Source organism: Bufo gargarizans, chromosome 5 (assembly GCF_014858855.1).
Source record: "Bufo gargarizans isolate SCDJY-AF-19 chromosome 5, ASM1485885v1, whole genome shotgun sequence".
Classification (NCBI taxonomy): domain Eukaryota; kingdom Metazoa; phylum Chordata; class Amphibia; order Anura; family Bufonidae; genus Bufo; species Bufo gargarizans.
Genome location: NC_058084.1, coordinates 101,475,288 through 101,499,510, shown reverse-complemented (window position 1 = coordinate 101,499,510; position 24,223 = coordinate 101,475,288). Strand labels below are relative to the sequence as shown.

Genomic DNA, 24,223 nt, shown 5'->3' with positions numbered 1-24,223 from the left:
CTGTGACTGCTACTTCGGCACCCCCGAAGGCTACTTCTCTGTTATAATAAGAATATGTTGCTGACTTGTACAGTAAAAAGGGTTTAGTGAGACTGTAAGGCTAGGTTCACATCTGAGCGTTTCACTACGCGCTGTAAAACGCTCAACAGGCAAAAACCAATGTTTCCCTATGGGCATGGTTCTCACCAGAGAAGTACAGGAAGTACAGGAGCTTCTTTGGGGCGTATTGTCGCGCGTAACACCTCTGTTTTTCATTGTACGCCCCTGTGGTCAATAGCAAGAACGCGCGTACGACGCGCGTTTCCAAAATACAAAAACGCCCCCAAAAAACTCCTGTAAACAGCGCTTATCGAATACGCTCAGGTGTGAACCCAGCCTAAAGGCAAGTCCCATGATCTTATTTTCTATATTAATCGTCTACATATTACTGCACTTAGGCCTCCTTCACACTCCCGTTTGTGGTTCCGGCAGAGAACTGCCTGCCAGAGCTCTCTAGATCTAGAGTTGTCAGATACTATCGGAATGTCCGCTGGGACCACTGGGTATAATTGCAGCATGTGGTTCTCCTTGATTTTGAGGGCTCTATTTTAGAGATAGTTGCAGGTCTTGTTCTGTCTTCATACACGTTCACATAGTGTGCAGTCTGACATTCAGTATAAACCATTCCTGTCTTCCAAATAAGAGGACTGTTTTCTGTAGTCTAACTTCTTTATTGGTCAACAGGATTGTGAATTTGTAAAACTCTAAGAATACAAATGGCTTGTATAAGTATAAGGCCTAACATGAATTAACAGAAGCATAGAACAGCATGTATTATAACATTACATTAACATTGGGCATATGTCCAAAATGGCTGCCTATACATAGATTGCATGGCTAGCTAACAGAAATAACTCCCTGAGTGACACTTATACCTAGCTAAACAGCTCTGCATAACATAATGTCCCTGAAACAAGATGGTGGAGTTTAAGAAGGAGAACTGCATGAAACAGCTCTGCTTATGTCCTGTAGACTGTATGTAGACTGAAGACTGGGGCTTCTCCTTCCCAGAATGCCTTGCACTACCCACAATGCCTGGCACCTCCCAGAAAGCAATGATCTTTATTAACAAGAAAACAAGGTGCGATACATTTTTACCACCGCTAGATGGTGCTGTTACCTAACTAATAACTACAGGAATACAGCAGATGTAATCTGTAATGATACTGAAATAAATCTCCCTGTGCTGGGGGAAGAACAGGTCTCATAAGTGGAACCAGACATTGGTGGCATCAGGGGTGCACCACCAATGAGGCCAGGTGAGGCGACAGTTTTATGAGTTTCGTTTTTACAGCATTTTCTGTGGTTAAACTACTTCCATTCTCTGCGTCAGTACAATTACAATGATACCACATATCTATAGTTTTGCTTGCATTTTAATAACTTTTTTTATTTTCATGTGTATGAAGCTGTGTGAGGGCTCATTTTTTGCGGGGTAATCTGTATTTTTTTATTGATACCATAGGGTGTGTATGACTTTTTTTATTTTTATGATCACTTTTTATTCAATTTTGTGTGGGAGAGACCAAAAAATCAACCATTTTGACTTTTTTCCTGTTTTGCTTTTGCCGTATGGGATAAATATTTTTATATTTTAATAGTATGGGCATTTTCGCACACAGTGATGCCCTTGATGTTTATTTTTTTTAAAATTTCATGTATTTTTATTTAAATTTTAGGGAAAGGGGGTGATTAGAATTTTTATATATTTTTTAATATTTGTAAAAACCTTTTTTTTACACTTTTTAATGGTTCCCATAGAGTACTATAACAAGCAATCATTAGATTGCTTTTCTCATATACCACAATGCATTAGCATTGGAGTCTATGAGAAAAAAAAATTGTGGGGTCATTTATTAGGGCCGGCGTTTTAGAAGTCGGTCATAATAAACCTTATTATGCAGACGTGAGAGTAGCCCAAGTCAGAATTCATAGTTTACTTAATCATGTGTACGTTATGCAATAAACTTTATGTAGGCTGTACATCTTGGAAATTAAAACCACGGTCTTAGAGAATCTTAACGACATACAGAATCCAAGTATTGAAAACGTATCTAATGTTGATAAACCCTTTACTACATGTCATGGAGGAAAAACATAGTCTTTTAAAACCTTGATACTGAAAAAGTACGCGCCTCTCCAAGAGGAGGTAATATACAACACCTCATGTTGGACTGAGAGGCCTGTTTGACTCTCACATTAAACATTCAGGTACGCAGAAATTTTATGTTTCACTATTGATCAGATTTTCTTTTTCGAAAAAAACTGTTTTATCTTCATACGGATGTGCATATATAAAGCTGCTCATTCTCATTTAATAGCCAGCCAGACCACTATCTCTCCCAACTCCCCGCTGGCTCCTCTATACACATACACGCTCGGCCGAACCCGTCTGTGTATTCTATGGGGAGAGCGTAGAAAGCCGCTGCCAGACACTTCTGACTTATCTTCTGGGAGAACAAATGGATTAGGTTTTCGCCGGATCCTTGTCTCTTCCAACATCATCTGTCAGGAGAGAGTCGGGAACTCTTCCTACATATTAGAGTATCAGACAAATCTGAGGTTTTCAGGGGGTTCAGGAGACAAATGGTTAAGGCTACTTTCACACTAGCATTTTCATTTCCACTATTGAGACCCGTCATATGATCTCAATAGCGTAAGAAAACGATTTGTCAATGGGGACAAAACTGAACGAAACAGAATGCTCCAATATGCATTCCGTTCCATTTTGTTGCGTCCCCATTGTGGACAGAATAACGCTGAAAGCAACATTTTTTTGTCCGCGATGTGGTGCGTCCTGACACAAAATGTAAGTCAATGGGGACGGATCAGTTTTCTCTGACACAATAGAAAACTGATCCATCCCCCATTGATTTTCAATGGTGTTCATGACTGATCCGTCTTGGCTATATAAGACCTAATACAACCAAATCCGTTCATGACGGATGCATGGGGTTGTATTATTGTAACGGAAGCGTTTTTGCAGATCCATGACGGATCCGCAAAAAATGCTAGTGTGAAAGTAGCCTAATGTGTATGGCCAGATTAACATGGTAATGGTGCCACAAACCTAATCTATACCATGAGTAAGACCACAGTTGGTGGAATCACTTAGGCTATAAAGTTCCACAGGATGAATGATTTTTAATACAATGCAATAAAAAAAACTGGATTTTATATCCTTATTGGATCAAGCTATTCACTCTACCTTCACTACGGAAGACCCTGTGACCTTCTCTCTCTATGTTGGGTGAACAGGCTTTTTTTCATTATTTTTTTTTCCACCTGAATCTGAGAGATATGCTGAGATCTTATCACTGTAGGGCCCACACTGCTTCTCAAATGATACCTTCTACCGTTTGTCTCATTTTGTTTCTCATGCTGTGTTTAATTTATAACAGAGACAAAGTTATACGAATCATTCCTCGGTGCGATAAAGAAGTAAATGAAGTAAAGAATATGTGCAGTCAGCTACAGGTAAGTCTGCCACCTCCTCGCCAATATCGTCATACCTCCTGTGACAGTCATTAAGAGAAAGCTTATTCATCTATAGAACCTCTTTCCTCCAGAAAAAGCCTAGTCTACAGCTTTGATGACCTTGGGGCTGGTCACACTAGCATGCGGAGCACTGGACGCTTCAGCATGACAAGTCGGGTGCAAGAAGCTAAGGGGTTGATGTTTCACACTTGATAGCACCAACTAAGAATGGTCAGAAGCAATGTAAATTAGGAAGAGCACTGTAGATTTCTAAAATTGCAAAAATAATGCATATCATTTGGCATATTTTAGTCAACCTAAGAAAATAGTACGTGGACCAAGGGATTATTACATCATGGCAAACATTGGTTGGAAATGTCTGGGTAAATGCAATAACATTACCATTCTTTCTCTATGTAATTTACATAATAACTAGCAGAAGGTGGTACATATAGGTGTGTGTGCTCCTCCTCCCACCGGTGGCTGCTGCACATGGAGGTGACTAGGAGCCACACACTATATGTGCGGGGTCTGCGCTCCTGAACATAGATGCATAACGGCATAGGCAGGTTTAGCATAGGACCCGCCTGAACTGAGACCACCTTGACGCTTGGTAGGTGGGCTTAGATGTGTTTTGATCAAAATGTATTGACCAAGTGCCTCAGATTATATCAATAGAGTGAGGGCTTAGTCCATGTGTTATGCTTGCATCTATTATTATAGTGCATTATTTTCTGTGACTGTACAAACTATTAATTTATAATTCCTTAATAGGGTATTTGACAAAAGAGCTTCTGATCTACAGGCACCGTGTTATAAAGCACAAGAAACTAAGCAGATTTATATATAGTTAAATAGGAAAATAGTCAATAAAACTTGCATCTAATTAATTTACCAGCTGAAGAATCGGGCTTTGCATGGGTAGATGTCATCTATTTAATTTAATGTTTGTGTGTGTCGTTAAAAGATATTGACAGTATCCACTATAACAGTGACATCTACAGTACACCGCCATCTTAACAGTGACCTCCACAGCCCCCCACACATTTAACACTAAACCCCCCCACAGTGCCGCATGTCCCTAAAATGGGAACTCCACAGCAGCCCACCCCCTTAACTTTGAACTGCACAGCAGCCTGCCCATTTAACAGTGAGGTCCACAGAACCCCACCCTCTTAACAGTGACCTTTACAGCAACCGCCCTTTAACACTGACCACAGGTTCCCCTTAACTGTGACCTCCACCATTCCCGGCCCCCTTAACAGAGACCTCCACAGCTACTGCCCCTTTAACAATGACTGCCATGGTACCCTGCTCCCTTAACAGTGACCTCACAGTACCCTGCTGCCCCTTTTTAATAGTGGCCTTCACAGTCCCCTCCTCCCTTTACAGTAACCTTCGCAGTGCCCGCCCCTTTAACATTGACCTCCACAGTAGCCTGCCCCCTTAACAGTAACATCCACAGCGCCCTCCCCTTTAAATGTGACCTCCACAGCAGCCGCCCCTTTAATAGTGACCTCCACAGTACCCCGTCTCTTTAACAGTCATTTACATAATAACCCGCCCCCTTAACATTGACCTCCACAGAGCTCGGGTCCCTTAAAATGTGACCTCCACAACACCCCACTCCCTTAACAGTGAACTCTACAGCACCCCGCCCCTTAACACTGACCTCCACTGTTCCCTGCCCACAGCGACCCGCCCCTTTAACAGTGACCTGCACAGTGGCTGCCTCTTTTATTAGTGACCTCCACAGTACCCCATCTCCTTAACAGTGATTTCCACAACACCCCACCCCCTTAACAGTGGCCTCTACAGCAGTGGTTCTCAACCTAGGGGTCGATCGGCCCTTTCCAGGGGGTCGCCTGAGGCTTCCTATTGTGGGTCGCCCGCACAACGGCAGCGGCCCCTTATCCTCGCGCACAGGAAATTATGTCCTATCACTGCCTGTGCTTGAAGGAGCCTGACGTCTGGACGGGTAAGTCGGGCCGCCTGTCTGCTGAGGTCCGAGTTTTTCCGTTAATGACACCGCCGCTGAGCACCACTGCCACCAATGATTTAATTGAGCCTGGCTGAGCCTGGCTAATTTTATTTTAATTATTTGGCTGAGCAAGGCTTAATTTATTTGGGGGAGGGACCTGAAGCACCGCTGATTTATTTATTTGGGGGACCCTGAGCACTTCTCATTTATTTATTTGGGGGACCCTGAGCACCATTGATTTATTTATTTGGGGGGGGACCTGAAGCACCGCTGATTTATTTATTTGGGGGACCCTGAGCACCATTGATTTATTTATTTGGGGGAAACCTGATGCACCACTGATTTATTTATTTGGGGGTACCCTGAGCACTGCTGATTTATTTATTTGGGGGAGACCTGAAGCCCCGCTGATTTATTTATTTGGGGGACACTGAGCACTTCTGATTTATTTATTTGGGGGACCCTGAGCACCATTGATTTATTTATTTGGGGGAAACCTGATGCACCACTGATTTATTTATTTGGGGGTACCCTGAGCACCGCTGATTTATTTATTTGGGGGACCCTGAGCACTTCTGATTTATTTATTTGAGGGGGACTTGAAGCACCACTGATTTATTTATTTGAGGGGTACCCAACATTTTGTCTTTGTGATTAATTACTCTGCTTTAATTATGTTCAATTTGTAGCAATAAAAATACATCCTGCATATCAGATATTTACATTACAATTCATAACAGTAGCAAAATTAGTTATGACGTAGCAAGGAAAAAAAATGTAATGTTTGGGGGTCACCACAACATGAGGAACTGTATTAAGGGGTCACGGCTTTAGAAAGGTTGAGAACCACTGCTCTACAGCAATCTGCCCCTAATACTGACCTCCATAGCAGACCGTTCCCTTAATTGTGACCTCCACAGCAGCCTGCCCTAGGGTCGCCAGAGGTCTGGTTTTAGGCAGGACAGTCCGGCTTTCAGATGTCCTTTTGAACAGCTCACTCTCAGACAGCAGCACTGTGCTGTCTGAGCGTGAGCTGCAGGGAGAAAGTCACTCTCCCTCCCACCCCTGCAGATGACAGTTTTCAATCCCTGTCAGCTGCGGAGCGGGAGGGGGCATGGCTTAGCAGGATGTGGGGGTGGGGTTTTTAAGTCCATCTTTTACCTGCCCCCTGAACTGTGAGCTCCACAGCACTCCACTCCCTTAACAGTGTCATTCACAGCACTCTGCCCCTTTTAAGTAAATCTGTCACCAGGATAATTGCTATTGAAGTAAATCCATAGCCTAATAGCACTTAGTACCTTATTTCCAGATGTGCCTTTGTTTCAGCAATAGATGTTTTCTATCTTCTGAAAATCCAGTTTATTTGGTATGCAAATGAGCCAGTAAGGTGCCCAGAGGGACGTCACTCTTGCAGAAAGGAGCCAAGGCATGCCTCTTGCTAGTGCCCAAGCCCACCCTCATGCTGGAAGCAGGGAAAAGGGGGGGCAGAGTTATGGCTTGAATGTGATGTAGGAGGGGTGGGTGGACACATTGGGGCAGAAGTAGATTTTTACCTTCATTTTTTCAATCCCCGTCGGCTGCGGAGTGGGAAGGGGCGTGGCCTAGCAGGCCCGGGGGCAGCATTTTTAAGTCCGTCTTTTGAGATTGGCCTGAATGGCCACCCTACCTGTCCCTGAACTGTGACCTCCACAGCACTCCGCTCCCTTAACAGTGTCATCCACAGTGCCCTGCCCCTTTAAAGCTGACCTACAGCAGTGAAGAAAAATGGAAAACCTGTTATGGAAACCTGGTGTAAAACTGTGTGTATGTGGAGAATAAGGGCCTGCTTGCTTCTATTGGCTGATAAGGGTCATGTGACCAGGCATCTATTGGCTAATGCATTTTTTGGGAATATCTCTGGAACAGTACATGCTAGAGAGCTGAGATCTAGTGTAAACCTTCCCGCACATATGATGTACCTGTGTGCCAAATTTCGTGATTGTAAATGCGACGGTGAGGATTGCTTTAGCGGACATACATACTGTACATACATACCCACATACAATCAGCTTTATATATTAGATATCATTCGTCATTCTGGGCTTAGGAGTCAGTGGTGTAGCTAGGCTTTCCTGCACCTGGGCAAGGATTCAGGATCGCGTCCTCCCCTCCCCCCTCTGCACACATGCCACTCAAGTATACTTTTTTTTTTTAACCACCTCCCGTCCGCCCATAGACTAAAAACGCCCGGGAGGTGGTTCTCTATTTCTGAATGGATGTTCCAGAACGTCCATTAAGAAACTGCAGCTACACACTAATCGTGCAGCTGCTGATCGGGTTACCCGCTGTCAGTGACAGCAGGGCAACCCAGAGAGAAGGCAGGGACAGTGCCCAGGTGTCCCTGCCTTCTGGAGCGCTATGCGCTTCCTGTTCCGGCCCGGCGGTCATGTGATCGCCGGAACCGGAGAGTGCAGAAGCTGTGTGAGGTCTTTCACAGACCTCGATCAGCCCTGCACTGAGGCTGTACAGCGCTATATTGCGCTGTACAGCCTCTCTGGGGGGGGGAGGGGTATTTCTCCTGTAACTGGGTCTACTATGTCAACCCCAGTTACAGGAGAAATTAACAGTGAAAAAAAAAAGGGAAGTAAATGTCCCCCAGAGGTTTTGTATGACCTTATGGGGGACGAAAAGTGTAAAATAAAAAATAAAAAAATATAAAGTGTTAAAAAAAATCTATAAAAAAAAACGTTTCACATGTAAAAAAGAAATCCCCAAGTAAGAAATAAAAAAAAATAGGTTAAAAATATAAAAAATTAAATAAAATAGACATATTTGGTATTGCCGCGTCCGTGACGGTCGGCTCTAAAAATATATCACATGATCGACCCAGTCCGATAAACACCATAAAAAAATATATAAATAACTGTCAAAAAAAGCCATTTTTGTCACCTTACATCACAAAAAGTGCAACACCAAGTGATCAAAAAGGCGTATGTCCCACAAAGTGGTACCAATAAAACCATCACCTCATCCCACAAAAAATGAGCCCCTACATAAGAAAATCTCTCAAAAAATAAAAAAAACTATAGCTCTCAGAACATGGACACATTAAAACATAATTTCTTTGGTTTAAAAAATGCTATTATTGTGTTAAAGTGAAATAAATAATAAAAGTATACATATTAGGTATTGCCACGTCCGTAACAACCAGCTCTATGAAAATATCACATGACCTAACCCCTCGGATGAACACCGTAAAAAATAAAATAAAGATAAAATGTGTCAAAACAAGCAATTTTTGTCACCTTACATCACAAAAAGTGCAACACCAAGTGATCAAAAAGGAGTATGTCCCACAAAATGGTACCAATAAAACAGTCACCTCATCCCGCAAAAAATCAGTCCCTACATAAGAAAATCTCAAAAAAAAATATAGCTCTCAGAACATGGACACATTAAAACATAATTTTTTTGTTTCAAAAATTCTATTATTGTGTAAAACTTAAATAAATAAGAAAAAGTATACATATTAGGTATCGCCACATCCGCAAAGATCTGCTCTATAAAAATGTCACTTGACCGAACCCCTCAGGTGAACGCTGTAAAAATAAATAAATAAAAACTGTGCTAAAACAACCAATTTTTTGGTCACCTTGCCCCATAAAGTGTTATAATGAATGTTAAAAAAATATGTATCTAAAAATAGTACCAATAAAACTGGCACCTTATCCCCTAGTTTCCAAAATGGGGTCACTTCTTGGGAGTTTCTACTGTAAGGGTGCATCAGGGGGGCTTCAAATGGGACATGGCATCTAAAAACCATGTGGAGTTCATTTTATTCTGCGCCTTGCCGTGTGCCCATACAGCAGTTTATGACCACATGTGGGGTGTTTCTGTAAACTGCAGAATCTGGGTAATAAATATTGAGTTTTGTTTGGCTGGTAACCATCGATGTGTTAAAGAAAAAATTGGATTAAAATGGAAAATCTGCCAAAAAAGTGAAATTTAAAAATTTGATCTCCATTTTCCTTTAATTCTTGTGGAACGCCTAAAGGGTTAGCAAAGTTTGTAAAAATCGGTTTTAATTAACTTGAGGGGTGTAGTTTCTACAATGGGGTTATTTATGGGGGTATCCAATATGTAGGCCCCACAAAGTGACTTCAGACCTGAACTGGTCCTTAAAAAGTAGGTCTTGTCAATTTTCTTAAAAATTTGAAGAATTGCTTCTAAACTTCTAAGCCTTCTAACGTCCTAAAAAAATAAAATGACATTTCCAAAATGATGCCAACATAAAGTAGACATATGGGGAATGTTAGGTAATAAATATTTTATGAGGTATCACTTTCTGTTTTAAAAGCAGAGAAATTGAAATTTTGAAAATTGCGGATTTTTCAAAATTTTTGGTAAATTTGGGATTATTTCATAAATAAATGTGAAATATATTGACTCAAATTTCTGACTATCATGAAGTGCAATGTGTCACGAGAAAACAATCTCTGAATGACTTGGATAAGTAAAGGCGTTCCAAAGTTATTACCACATAAAGTGAGATATGTCAGATTTGCAAAATTAGGCCTGGTCAGGAAGGGGGCAAATGGCCCAGATGGGAAGTGGTTAAACAACATTTTTATTAAAGCATAAAATCTTTACAGAATTATAAAAAGGAGGATAAAAGCGCATATGATCAGAGTTACATATCAAATCCAAAAAGACATCCTATATATATTCTGCCTCTACCCTCCTCTGTACCTTCCAAAAGGAACAGTAAATACTCTATGCTCCCCATTCCCTACCCCCCCCCCCCCCAAAACACCCACACCCCTACCCGGCTGACCACGCTGGGACTTTAGAGCTCCCCACCTGCACCTAGGAGACCTTTCAGGAATCATAATTATAAGTGTTCAGCCCAGTTAGCACAGACTAACTCACATTTATTCCTCTGACTTATACCTAAACATCCATACTGTTCATAATGTTTTTATTCTAATCATATAGTTTTTCCATTCGGCATATGTCGGGGCGTTTCCGGGTTCCCCATTTCTGAATAATCAATACCTTAGCAATCATCAATCCCTTCATCCATAGTTGTAATAAGGAATACGGTATTTTAACATTGATATCACTTGGTACAAGCCCAAAAACCACAAACTCAAATGAAGGGTCTTTTGCTAATTTACCAATAATTCCCAGACTTTCAAAAATGGGCTGCCAATTAGGGATGAGCGAACTCGAACTGTATAGTTCGGGTTCGTACCGAATTTTGGGGTGTCCGTGACACGGACCCGAACCCGGACATTTTCGTAAAAGTCCGGGTTCGGGTTCGGTGTTCGTCGCTTTCTTGGCGCTTTTGTGACGCTTTCTTGGCGCTTTTTGAAAGGCTGCAAAGCAGCCAATCAACAAGCGTCATACTACTTGCCCCAAGAGGCCATCACAGCCATGCCTACTATTGGCATGGCTGTGATTGGCCAGAGCACCATGTGACCCAGCCTCTATTTAAGCTGGAGTCACATAGCGCCGCCCGTCACTCTGCTCTGATTAGCGTAGGGAGAGGTTGCGGCTGCGACAGTAGGGCGAGATTAGGCAGATTAACTCCTCCAAAGGACTTGATTAACTGATCGATCTGCAGCTGTGGATCATTGAGCTGCTGATCCTCAATTGCTCACTGTTTTTAGGCTGCCCAGACCGTTTGTCAGTCACATTTTTCTGGGGTGATCGGCGGCCATTTTGTGTCTTGTGGTGCGCCAGCACAAGCTGCGACCAAGTGCATTTAACCCTCAATGGTGTGGTTGTTTTTTGGCTAAAGCCTACATCAGGGTGAAGCTGTCACACCAAGTGCATTTAACCAGCAATAGTCTGTTCATTTTTTGGCCATATACAAAATCAGGGGCAAGCTGCGCCTGTCACCAAGTGCATTTAACCCTCAATGGTGTGGTTGTTTTTTGGCTAAAGCCTACATCAGGGTGAAGCTGTCACACCAAGTGCATTTAACCAGCAATAGTCTGTTCATTTTTTGGCCATATACAAAATCAGGGGCAAGCTGCGCCTGTCACCAAGTGCATTTAACCCTCAATGGTGTGGTTGTTTTTTGGCTAAAGCCTACATCAGGGTGAAGCTGTCACACCAAGTGCATTTAACCAGCAATAGTCTGTTCATTTTTTGGCCATATACAAAATCAGGGGCAAGCTGCGCCTGTCACCAAGTGCATTTAACCCTCAATGGTGTGGTTGTTTTTTGGCTAAAGCCTACATCAGGGTGAAGCTGTCACACCAAGTGCATTTAACCAGCAATAGTCTGTTCATTTTTTGGCCATATACAAAATCAGGGGCAAGCTGCGCCTGTCACCAAGTGCATTTAACCCTCAATGGTGTGGTTGTTTTCTGGCTAAAGCCTACATCAGGGTGAAGCTGTCACACCAAGTGCATTTAACCAGCAATAGTCTGTTTATTTTTTGGCCATATACTACATCAGGGGCAAGCTGCGCCCGTCACCAAGTGCATTTAACCCTCAGTAGTGTGGTTGGTCAAGCTGTGACACCAAGTGCATTTAACCAGCAATAGTCTGTTCATTTTTTGGCCATATACTACATCAGGGGCAAGCTGCGCCCGTCACCAAGTGCATTTAACCAGCAATAGTGTGGTTATTTTTTGGCCATATCCCAGTCTAATTCTGTCACTAAATCCATACCGGTCACCCAGCGCCTAAATACTAGGCCTCAAATTTATATCCCGCTAAATCTCTCGTTACCGCTGTCCTGTTGTAGCTGGGAAAGTTATTTAGTGTCCGTCAAAGCACATTTTTTGTTCTGGGTTGAAGTACAATTCCCAATTTAGCAATTTCATAATTTAGTGGTTTCTGCTATATCAGAGCTATTTGAAATCTATCCCTAAAAGGGTATATAATATTCAAGGTGCACATTGGGTCATTCAGAATAACTTCACACACACCCGCTACTGTGTATTTCCAAGTCTAATTCTGTCACTAAACCCATACCTGTCACCCAGCGCCTAAATACTAGGCCTCAAATTTATATCCTGCTAAATCTCTCGTTACCGCTGTACTGTTGTTGCTGGGCAAGATATTTAGTGTCCGTCAAAGCACATTTTTTGTTCTGGGTTGAAATACAATTCCCAATTTAGCAATTTCATAATTTAGTGGTTTCTGCTATATCAGAGCTATTTGAAATCTATCCCTAAAAGGGTATATAATATTCAAGGTGCACATTGGGTCATTCAGAATAACTTCACACACACCCGCTACTGTGTATTTCCAAGTCTAATTCTGGCACTAAACCCATACCTGTCACCCAGCGCCTAAATACTAGGCCTCAAATTTATATCCCGCTAAATCTGTCCTTAGTGCTGTAGCTGGGCGAGTTATTTAGTGTCCGTTCAAGCACATTTCTTGTTCTGGGTTGAAATACAATTCCCAATTTAGCAATTTCATAATTTAGTGGTTTCTGCTATATCAGAGCTATTTGAAATCTATCCCTAAAAGGGTATATAATATTCAAGGTGCACATTGGGTCATTCAGAATAACTTCACACACACCCGCTACTGTGTATTTCCAAGTCTAATTCTGGCACTAAACCCATACCTGTCACCCAGCGCCTAAATACTAGGCCTCAAATTTATATCCCGCTAAATCTGTCCCTAGTGCTGTAGCTGGGCGAGTTATTTAGTGTCCGTTCAAGCACATTTCTTGTTCTGGGTTGAAATACAATTCCCAATTTAGCAATTTCATAATTTAGTGGTTTCTGCTATATCAGAGCTATTTGAAATCTATCCCTAAAAGGGTATATAATATTCAAGGTGCACATAGGGTCATTCAGAATAACTTCACACACCCGCTACTGTGCATTTCCAAATCTAATTCTGTCACTAAACCCATACCTGTCACCCAGCGCTTAAATACTAGGCCTCAAATTTATATCCCGCTAAATCTCTCGTTACCGCTGTCCTGTTGTGGCTGGGAAAGTTATTTAGTGTCCGTCAAAGCACATTTTTTGTTCTGGGTTGAAATACAATTCCCAATTTAGCAATTTCATAATTTAGTCGTTTCTGCTATATCAGAGCTATTTGAAATCTATCCCTAAAAGGGTAGATCATATTGAAGGTGCACATAGGGTCATTCAGAATAACTTCACACACACGCTTCTGTGCATTTCCAAGTCTAATTCTGTCACTAAATCCATACCGGTCACCCAGCGCCTAAATACTAGGCCTCAAATTTATATCCCGCTGAATTTGAATACAATACATTGGGCCAAATAATATATTTGTTGTTGTGGTGAACCATAACAATGAGAAAAACATCTAGTAAGGGACGCGGACGTGGACATGGTCGTGGTGGTGTTAGTGGACCCTCTGGTGCTGGGAGAGGACGTGGCCGTTCTGCCACATCCACACGTCCTAGTGTACCAACTACCTCAGGTCCCAGTAGCCGCCAGAATTTACAGCGATATATGGTGGGGCCCAATGCCGTTCTAAGGATGGTAAGGCCTGAGCAGGTACAGGCATTAGTCAATTGGGTGGCCGACAGTGGATCCAGCACGTTCACATTATCTCCCACCCAGTCTTCTGCAGAAAGCGCACAGATGGCGCCTGAAAACCAACCCCATCAGTCTGTCACATCACCCCCATGCATACCAGGGAAACTGTCTCAGCCTCAAGTTATGCAGCAGTCTCTTATGCTGTTTGAAGACTCCGCTGGCAGGGTTTCCCAAGGGCATCCACCTAGCCCTTCCCCAGCGGTGAAAGACATAGAATGCACTGACGCACAACCACTTATGTTTCCTGATGATGAGGACATGGGAATACCACCTCAGCATGTCTCTGATGATGACGAAACACAGGTGCCAACTGCTGCGTCTTTCTGCAGTGTGCAGACTGAACAGGAGGTCAGGGATCAAGACTGGGTGGAAGACGATGCAGGGGACGATGAGGTCCTAGACCCCACATGGAATGAAGGTCGTGCCACTGACTTTCACAGTTCGGAGGAAGAGGCAGTGGTGAGACCGAGCCAACAGCGTAGCAAAAGAGGGAGCAGTGGGCAAAAGCAGAACACCCGCCGCCAAGAGACTCCGCCTGCTACTGACCGCCGCCATCTGGGACCGAGCACCCCAAAGGCAGCTTCAAGGAGTTCCCTGGCATGGCACTTCTTCAAACAATGTGCTGACGACAAGACCCGAGTGGTTTGCACGCTGTGCCATCAGAGCCTGAAGCGAGGCATTAACGTTCTGAACCTGAGCACAACCTGCATGACCAGGCACCTGCATGCAAAGCATGAACTGCAGTGGAGTAAACACCTTAAAACCAAGGAAGTCACTCAGGCTCCCCCTGCTACCTCTTCTGCTGCTGCCGCCTCGGCCTATTCTGCTGCTGCCGCCTCGGCCTCTTCCTCCGCCTCTGGAGGAACGTTGGCACCTGCCGCCCAGCAAACAGGGGATGTACCACCAACACCACCACCACCACCTCCGTCACCAAGCGTCTCAACCATGTCACACGCCAGCGTTCAGCTCTCCATCTCACAAACATTTGATAGAAAGCGTAAATTCCCACCTAGCCACCCTCGATCCCTGGCCCTGAATGCCAGCATTTCTAAACTACTGGCCTATGAAATGCTGTCATTTAGGCTGGTGGACACAGACAGCTTCAAACAGCTCATGTCGCTTGCTGTCCCACAGTATGTTGTTCCCAGCCGGCACTACTTCTCCAAGAGAGCCGTGCCTTCCCTGCACAACCAAGTATCCGATAAAATCAAGTGTGCACTGCGCAACGCCATCTGTAGCAAGGTCCACCTAACCACAGATACGTGGACCAGTAAGCACGGCCAGGGACGCTATATCTCCCTAACTGCACACTGGGTAAATGTAGTGGCAGCTGGGCCCCAGGCGGAGAGCTGTTTGGTGCACGTCCTTCCGCCGCCAAGGATCGCAGGGCAACATTCTTTGCCTCCTGTTGCCACCTCCTCCTTCTCGGCTTCCTCCTCCTCTTCTTCCACCTGCTCATCCAGTCAGCCACACACCTTCACCACCAACTTCAGCACAGCCCGGGGTAAACGTCAGCAGGCCATTCTGAAACTCATATGTTTGGGGGACAGGCCCCACACCGCACAGGAGTTGTGGCGGGGTATTGAACAACAGACCGACGAGTGGTTGCTGCCGGTGAGCCTCAAGCCCGGCCTGGTGGTGTGTGATAATGGGCGAAATCTCGTTGCAGCTCTGGGACTAGCCAATTTGACGCACATCCCTTGCTTGGCGCATGTGCTGAATTTGGTGGTGCAGAAGTTCATTCACAACTACCCCGACATGTCAGAGCTGCTGCATAAAGTGCGGGCCGTCTGTTCGCGCTTCCGGCGTTCACATCCTGCCGCTGCTCGCCTGTCTGCGCTACAGCGTAACTTCGGCCTTCCCGCTCACCGCCTCATATGCGACGTGCCCACCAGGTGGAACTCCACCTTGCACATGCTGGACAGACTGTGCGAGCAGCAGCAGGCCATAGTGGAGTTTCAGCTGCAGCACGCACGGGTCAGTCGCACTACAGAACAGCACCACTTCACCACCAATGACTGGGCCTCCATGCGAGACCTGTGTGCCCTGTTGCGCTGTTTCGAGTACTCCACCAACATGGCCAGTGGCGATGACACCGTTATCAGCGTTACAATACCACTTCTATGTCTCCTTGAGAAAACACTTAGGGCGATGATGGAAGAGGAGGTGGCCCAGGAGGAGGAGGAGGAGGAGGAGGAAGAGGGGTCATTTTTAGCACTTTCAGGCCAGTCTCTTCGAAGTGACTCAGAGGGAGGTTTTTGGCAACAGCAGAGGCCAGGTACAAATGTGGCCAGCCAGGGCCCACTACTGGAGGACGAGGAGGACGAGGATGAGGAGGAGGTGGAGGAGGATGAGGATGAAGCATGGTCACAGCGGGGTGGCACCCAACGCAGCTCGGGTCCATCACTGGTGCGTGGCTGGGGGGAAAGGCAGGACGATGACGATACGCCTCCCACAGAGGACAGCTTGTCCTTACCCCTGGGCAGCCTGGCACACATGAGCGACTACATGCTGCAGTGCCTGCGCAACGACAGCAGAGTTGCCCACATTTTAACCTGTGCGGACTACTGGGTTGCCACCCTGCTGGATCCACGCTACAAAGACAATGTGCCCACCTTACTTCCTGCACTGGAGCGTGATAGGAAGATGCGCGAGTACAAGCGCACGTTGGTAGACGCGCTACTGAGAGCATTCCCAAATGTCACAGGGGAACAAGTGGAAGCCCAAGGCCAAGGCAGAGGAGGAGCAAGAGGTCGCCAAGGCAGCTGTGTCACGGCCAGCTCCTCTGAGGGCAGGGTTAGCATGGCAGAGATGTGGAAAACTTTTGTCAACACGCCACAGCTAACTGCACCACCACCTGATACGCAACGTGTTAGCAGGAGGCAACATTTCACTAACATGGTGGAACAGTACGTGTGCACACCCCTCCACGTACTGACTGATGGTTCGGCCCCATTCAACTTCTGGGTCTCTAAATTGTCCACGTGGCCAGAGCTAGCCTTTTATGCCTTGGAGGTGCTGGCCTGCCCGGCAGCCAGCGTTTTGTCTGAACGTGTATTCAGCACGGCAGGGGGCGTCATTACAGACAAACGCAGCCGCCTGTCTACAGCCAATGTGGACAAGCTGACGTTCATAAAAATGAACCAGGCATGGATCCCACAGGACCTGTCCGTCCCTTGTCCAGATTAGACATTAACTACCTCCCCATAACCATATATTATTGGACTCCAGGGCACTTCCTCATTCAATCCTATTTTTATTTTCATTTTACCATTATATTGCAAGGCTACCCAAAGTTGAATGAACCTCTCCTCTGCCTGTGTGCTAGGCCTAAATATATGCCAATGGATTGTTGCAGTGGTGGCTGACGTGAAGCTTCATTCTCTGCTATGACATGCAGACTGATTCTCTGGTGACATGAAGCCAGATTGTCTGTTACGGGACCTCTCTCCTCTGCCTGGGTGCTGGGCCTGAATTTATGACAATGGACTGTTGCAGTGGTGGGTGACGTGAAGCCTGATTCTCTGCTATGACATGCAGACTGATTCTCTGGTGACATGAAGCCAGATCCTCTGTTACGGGACCTCTCTCCTCTGCCTGGGTGCTGGGCCTAAATTTATGAAAATGGACTGTTGCAGTGGTGGGTGACGTGAAGCCTCATTCTCTGCTATGACATGCAGACTGATTCTCTGCTGACATGAAGCCAGATCGTCTGTTACGGGACCTCTCTCCTCTGCCTGGGTGCTGGGCCTAAATTTATGAAAATGGACTCTTACAGTGGTGGGTGACGTGAAGCCTGATTCTCTGCTATGACATGAAGACTGATTCTCTGCTGACATGAAGCCAGATCCTCTGTTACGGGACCTCTCTCCTCTGCCTGGGTGCTGGGCCTAAATATCTGACAATGGACTGTTGCATTGGTGGCTGACGTGAAGCCTGATTCTCTGCTATGATATGAAGACTGATTCTCTGCTGACATGAAGCCAGATTGTCTGTTACGGGACCTCTCTCCTCTGCCTGTGTGCTAGGCCTAAATATATGCCAATGGATTGTTGCAGTGGTGGCTGACGTGAAGCCTGATTCTCTGCTATGACATGCAGACTGATTCTCTGGTGACATGAAGCCAGATCCTCTGTTACGGGACCTCTCTCCTCTGCCTGGGTGCTGGGCCTAAATATATGAAAATGGACTGTTGCAGTGGTGGGTGACGTGAAGCCTGATTCTCTGCTATGACATGCAGACTGATTCTCTGGTGACATGAAGCCAGATCCTCTGTTACGGGACCTCTCTCCTCTGCCTGGGTGCTGGGCCTAAATTTATGAAAATGGACTGTTGCAGTGGTGGGTGACGTGAAGCCTCATTCTCTGCTATGACATGCAGACTGATTCTCTGCTGACATGAAGCCAGATTGTCTGTTACGGGACCTCTCTCCTCTGCCTGTGTGCTAGGCCTAAATATATGCCAATGGATTGTTGCAGTGGTGGCTGACGTGAAGCCTGATTCTCTGCTATGACATGCAGACTGATTCTCTGGTGACATGAAGCCAGATCCTCTGTTACGGGACCTCTCTCCTCTGCCTGGGTGCTGGGCCTAAATATCTGACAATGGACTGTTGCATTGGTGGCTGACGTGAAGCCTGATTCTCTGCTATGATATGAAGACTGATTCTCTGCTGACATGAAGCCAGATTGTCTGTTACGGGACCTCTCTCCTCTGCCTGTGTGCTAGGCCTAAATATATGCCAATGGATTGTTGCAGTGGTGGCTGACGTGAAGCCTGATTCTCTGCTATGACATGCAGACTGATTCTCTGGTGACATGAAGCCAGATCCTCTGTTACGGGACCTCTCTCCTCTGCCTGGGTGCTGGGCCTAAATTTATGAAAATGGACTGTTGCAGTGGTGGGTGACGTGAAGCCTGATTCTCTGCTATGACATGCAGACTGATTCTCTGGTGACATGAAGCCAGATCCTCTGTTACGGGACCTCTCTCCTCTGCCTGGGTGCTGGGCCTAAATTTATGAAAATGGACTGTTGCAGTGGTGGGTGACGTGAAGCCTCATTCTCTGCTATGACATGCAGACTGATTCTCTGCTGACATGAAGCCAGATTGTCTGTTACGGGACCTCTCTCCTCTGCCTGGGTGCTGGGCCTGAATTTATGACAATGGACTGTTGCAGTGGTGGCTGACGTGAAGCCTGATTCTCTGCTATGATATGAAGACTGATTCTCTGCTGACATGAAGCCAGATTGTCTGTTACGGGACCTCTCTCCTCTGCCTGGGTGCCGGGGCCTAAATATCTGAGAATGGACTGTTCCAGTGGTGGGTAACGGGAAGCCAGATTCTCTGCTATGATATGAAGACTGATTCTCTGCTGACATGAAGCCAGATTGTCTGTTACGGGACCTCTCTCCTCTGCCTGGGTGCTGGGCCTAAATTTATGAAAATGGACTATTACAGTGGTGGGTGACGTGAAGCCTGATTCTCTGCTATGACATGAAGACTGATTCTCTGCTGACATGAAGCCAGATTGTCTGTTACGGGACCTCTCTCCTCTGCCTGGGTGCCGGGGCCTAAATATCTGAGAATGGACTGTTCCAGTGGTGGGTGACGGGAAGCCAGATTCTCTGCTATGGAACCTCTCTCCAATTGATTTTGGTTAATTTTTATTTATTTAATTTTTATTTTAATTAATTTCCCTATCCACATTTGTTTGCAGGGGATTTACCTACATGTTGCTGCCTTTTGCAGCCCTCTAGCCCTTTCCTGGGCTGTTTTACAGCCGTTTTAGTGCCGAAAAGTTCGGGTCCCCATTGACTTCAATGGGGTTCGGGTTCGGGACGAAGTTCGGATCGGGTTCGGATCCCGAACCCGAACATTTCCGGGATGTTCGGCCGAACTTCTCGAACCCGAACATCCAGGTGTTCGCTCAACTCTACTGCCAATATCTCTGAATACTGGGACAGCTCCATAACAGGTGTAAAAACCTTGCATTTTCGCTCCCACACTTCCTACGGGAAATTCTTTTCTCCGTGTCATGATACAATTTAGCCAGAAAATTAGGGGTATATTATAACCTATGTTCAATTTTAAAATTGGATTAACCTATGTTGATTAGCCACCGAAACTCCTTGAATATTTTTATATATCCTTGCCCAGTTACAAACCGTGTCACCTAATTCCTTATTCCATTTTCTTTCACTCTTAAACTTTGTGCATCGACCTATCTCTATTTGTAGCCTAGCATAGATTTGTGATATTTTAATGTTCATACCCAAAGAGGGTAAACAAAAGTCTAAATTCTTATTACTGGTAATTGTGAATAGAGCTGCAAGTACCACTTGTGCGTAGCTGAACTGAGCCATAAAAGTTATATCTTCTTCCAACAGAATTTGAGCCAAGGCCTTTAATTTCCCCGCCTGAAATAAGTGAGCAACTACTGTAATCCCTCTGTTAACCCAAAAGTGATCATCCCTTAACTTATAAAACTCCTTTAAATATTAATTATTCCACAGGGGGGGGAATGCAAATCATGCGTAATATTAAGAACAGTCTTGATTTTATTCCAAACTTTCTGTAACATATAAGAAATAAGGCAATCAAGACCCTTAACCCCCAATTGACCAGTCTCAAGAATAGAAAAATCAACCCAGGGACCATTATATTTTCCATGGAGATATCTCAACAGCCCATTTTCCTCTGCATTTAAGCACTGTAACAAACCTCGTTAGTAGTAGCGTCTGGTTTGTCTGGTTTACCCAAACGGGGAAGCACGCCGTGAGTATAGCCCTCCGTTCGGTGCTGGTTCGGTAGATTCCCATGGTGTAACCGCCAGAAATCTCAGCGGTATCACTCCCACACACATCACAGATACCCAAACAACAGCCGAAATGTGATGAATGGTGTAAGAAGACTCTCTTTTTATTGATCCGAACTTGTATTTATACTGTACCCCCTAAAAAGGGAGAGGGGCCTTCCCCGGGGGAGGCAAGAAACAACCAATAGTACATGCGTTAGTTTGGTTTCTCCCTTTGTTTGCCTGGAGACAATTAGTCCAGACACTGTATAAACTAACTATCTCCAGACAATAAACCCACGAAAATTACCCAATAGACAAATTACATGGTACAATTACAGGCCACACAATACGCATACCTTCACAGGTCTCCCCCTTTGTCTGCCTGGAGATAATTAGTCCAGACACTGTATAACTTAATTATCTCCAGACACTAAACCCACGAAAAGTACCCAATAGACAAATTACATGGTACAATTACAGGCCACACAATACGCATATCTTCACACGGCTCCCCCTAAGTCCATGGGTCGGCATATCCACCTAGACCCTGTCGGGTTGGCTCAGAGATGTCCGAAGAATGAAAGTTTTTATGTGTCCAAGTCCGGTTGACGGGACAATCCATCCGCATTCCCATGTTGTTTGCCTGGCCTGTACTGCATAGTAAAATTGTACGGTTGTAAGGCCAGGCTCCAGCGTAATAGTCTTGGATTGTCCCCTGAGACGCGGTTCAACCATACAAGCGGATTGTGGTCCGTCATCAACGTAAAGGGGCGACCATACAAATAGGGTTGGAGCCTCTTTAAGGCCCACACCAGAGCTAAGCATTCTTTTTCCACAGTGGCGTAGCTGACCTCCCGGGGTAACAGTTTCCTGCTGAGATACGCCACTGGGTGCTCCAACCCATCTTCCCCCACCTGGCTCAGCACAGCTCCCAGCCCATACATGGAGGCATCTGTGTGCACAAGAAAGGTTTTGTTATAGTCTGGTGCTGCCAGCACAGGTGCCTTGCTGAGGGCTAACTTTAGTTGCTGGAACGCTTCTGCGCACTCCGGAGACCAGGTTACGAGCTTGGGAAGGGCTTTTTTTGGTTAGGTCGGTCAGGGGTTTGGCCAGGGCGCTATATTCTGGGACAAATTTCCGGTAATACCCCGCCGTCCCTAAGAACGCTAATACTTGAGTCTTGGTAGTAGGATGGGGCCAATTAGCAATGGCCTCTACTTTGGCCGGCTCGGGACGCTGCTTACCTGACCCCACTCTATGCCCTAAATATTGGACCTCCGCCATTCCTAGATGGCATTTGTCCGGTTTCAACGTTAGTCCGGCGGTCTGGAGGCGCTCTAAGACCCTGGCTACGTGTTCTAGATGGGATTCCCATGTGCGACTATAAATGGCAATGTCATCCAAGTACGCACATGCGAAGTCCTGAAACCCCTCCAGAAGTCTGTCAGCCATTCTCTGAAAGGTAGCCGGCGCATTCTTCATTCCAAAGGGCATAACCTTGAATTGGTATAGCCCGAATGGAGTGACGAATGCCGACTTGGGAATGGCTGCTGGCTCCAGAGGGATTTGCCAGTAGCCTTTGCATAAATCTAGCGTGGTTAGGTAATGACCCCCAGCCATCTTATCCAGTAACTCGTCAATTCTAGACATGGGGTATGCGTCTGTTATAGTGCGGTCGTTGAGCTTCCGGTAGTCTACGCAAAACCGAGTCGTACCGTCTCGCTTTGGCACCAGTACTACCGGAGAGGCCCAAGGACTTTGGGATGGCTCTATCACCCCTAGTTGCAGCATCTCTTGTATCTCCGCTAACATATTATCTCAAACGGCTACAGGGATACGGTAAGGCTGCTGTTGCAGGGGGGTGTCTCCCTGAGTCTCTACTCGGTGGACTGCAGCAGAGGTATACCCCGGGACAGCAGAAAACATCTCCTTGTATCCCTGTAGTAATTGAGAGGCTGTCTGTTTCTCCTCGGGTTTAACCCCTCGCCTATTTGCACTTGATCTATAGAGATAGGGTCAGTGGTGAGTAAATCTGGCAGGGGTAGGTTTTCACTATCTTCCCCTGCCTGGCGCGCACACCGCCGCTATATCCTCTGCCCGTTCGTAATAGGGTTTTAACATGTTCACATGAAAGGCACGTCTGAACCTCTCATCTGAACTCTTGCACACTATGTACGTAGTGTCGCTTAGCTTCTCTACTACCTTAAAAGGGCCTTGCCAAGATGCCTGTAATTTGTCCTGCTTAACCGGCTTCAGAGCCCAGACTTGCTGACCTATGTCAAAGACCCTATCTCTGGCACCCCTATCGTACCATCTCTTTTGGCGTGTCTGAGCCGTCTGCAGGTGTTCCCGAACAGATTCGGTGAGCGCCCGCAGCCGGTCCCGAAACTCCAGCACATAGTGGACGATCGGTACCCCCTCCTCCCCCGTATTGCCCTCCCAGTGCTCCCGTATGAGATCCAGGGGTCCTCGGACTCTTCTTCCGTAAAGAAGTTCGAAGGGGGAGAACCCCGTGGATGCCTGGGGCACTTCCCGGTAAGCAAACAGGAGGTGAGGTAGGAATCTTTCCCAGTGAGGATTGGACGCTGTGAAGGTTCGTAGCATCTGTTTCAGAGTGCCATTGAACCGTTCACAGAGTCCATTCGTCTGCGGGTGATAGGGTGTACTGAACAGGAGTTTCACGCCACAACTTTTCCATAATTGTTGGGTCAGATGGGACGTGAATTGCGTCCCTCTGTCCGATAGAATTTCCCTCGGGAATCCTACTCGGGTGAAGATCCTTACTAGGGCTTCTGCCACGGTTTCAGCCTCTATATTGGACAGAGCCACAGCCTCCGGATACCGAGTAGCAAAATCTACCACCGTGAGGATGTAGCTCTTTCCAGATGTGGCCGATTTGCGGAGCGGCCCTACTAAATCAATGGCTACCCTGCTAAAGGGTTCTTCAATAATAGGGAGGGGGTGAAGTTTAGCCCTCTGGCGATCCCCCCTCCTACCTGTCCGCTGACATATCTCACATGTCCTACAGTATAGTTTAATGTCTTGAGAAATTTTTGGCCAAAAGAAGGTCTGCGTTAACCGATCCTTCGTTTTGGTCACTCCTAAATGCCCAGCCAACGGAATATCGTGGCTAAGCTTTAGCAGTTCTGCTCTAAACTTCCGGGGTACTACTAGTTGCCGTTTAACTACTTGGGTATCTCCCTTCCCGACTCCCCCAGTTATCCTATACAACAGCCCCTTTTCCCAACTAAACCGTTCTTCCCCCTGCTCTTCCATGGGTTTCTCTGCCTCCCTCCTGTAACCTGCTAAGGTGGAATCCCCCTCTGAGCCTGCTCAAACCCTGCTGGGGTATCCCAAAAGGGAGTAGGGGTCAAGGGGGGCAATAGGGACGAATGTCCTA

At 45.9% G+C, this 24,223-nt stretch overlaps 1 protein-coding gene across 1 annotated transcript in view; it reads left to right on the top strand.

The window, feature by feature from the left end:
• CPA6 (carboxypeptidase A6) overlaps positions 1–24,223 on the top strand; it is a 297,565-nt gene that overhangs the window by 193,959 nt on the left and 79,383 nt on the right. Inside the window, exon 2 of the mRNA XM_044295393.1 lies at positions 3,441–3,516. Coding sequence (XP_044151328.1) covers positions 3,441–3,516 — 76 coding nt within the window. The remainder of the gene's footprint in view (positions 1–3,440; positions 3,517–24,223) is intronic.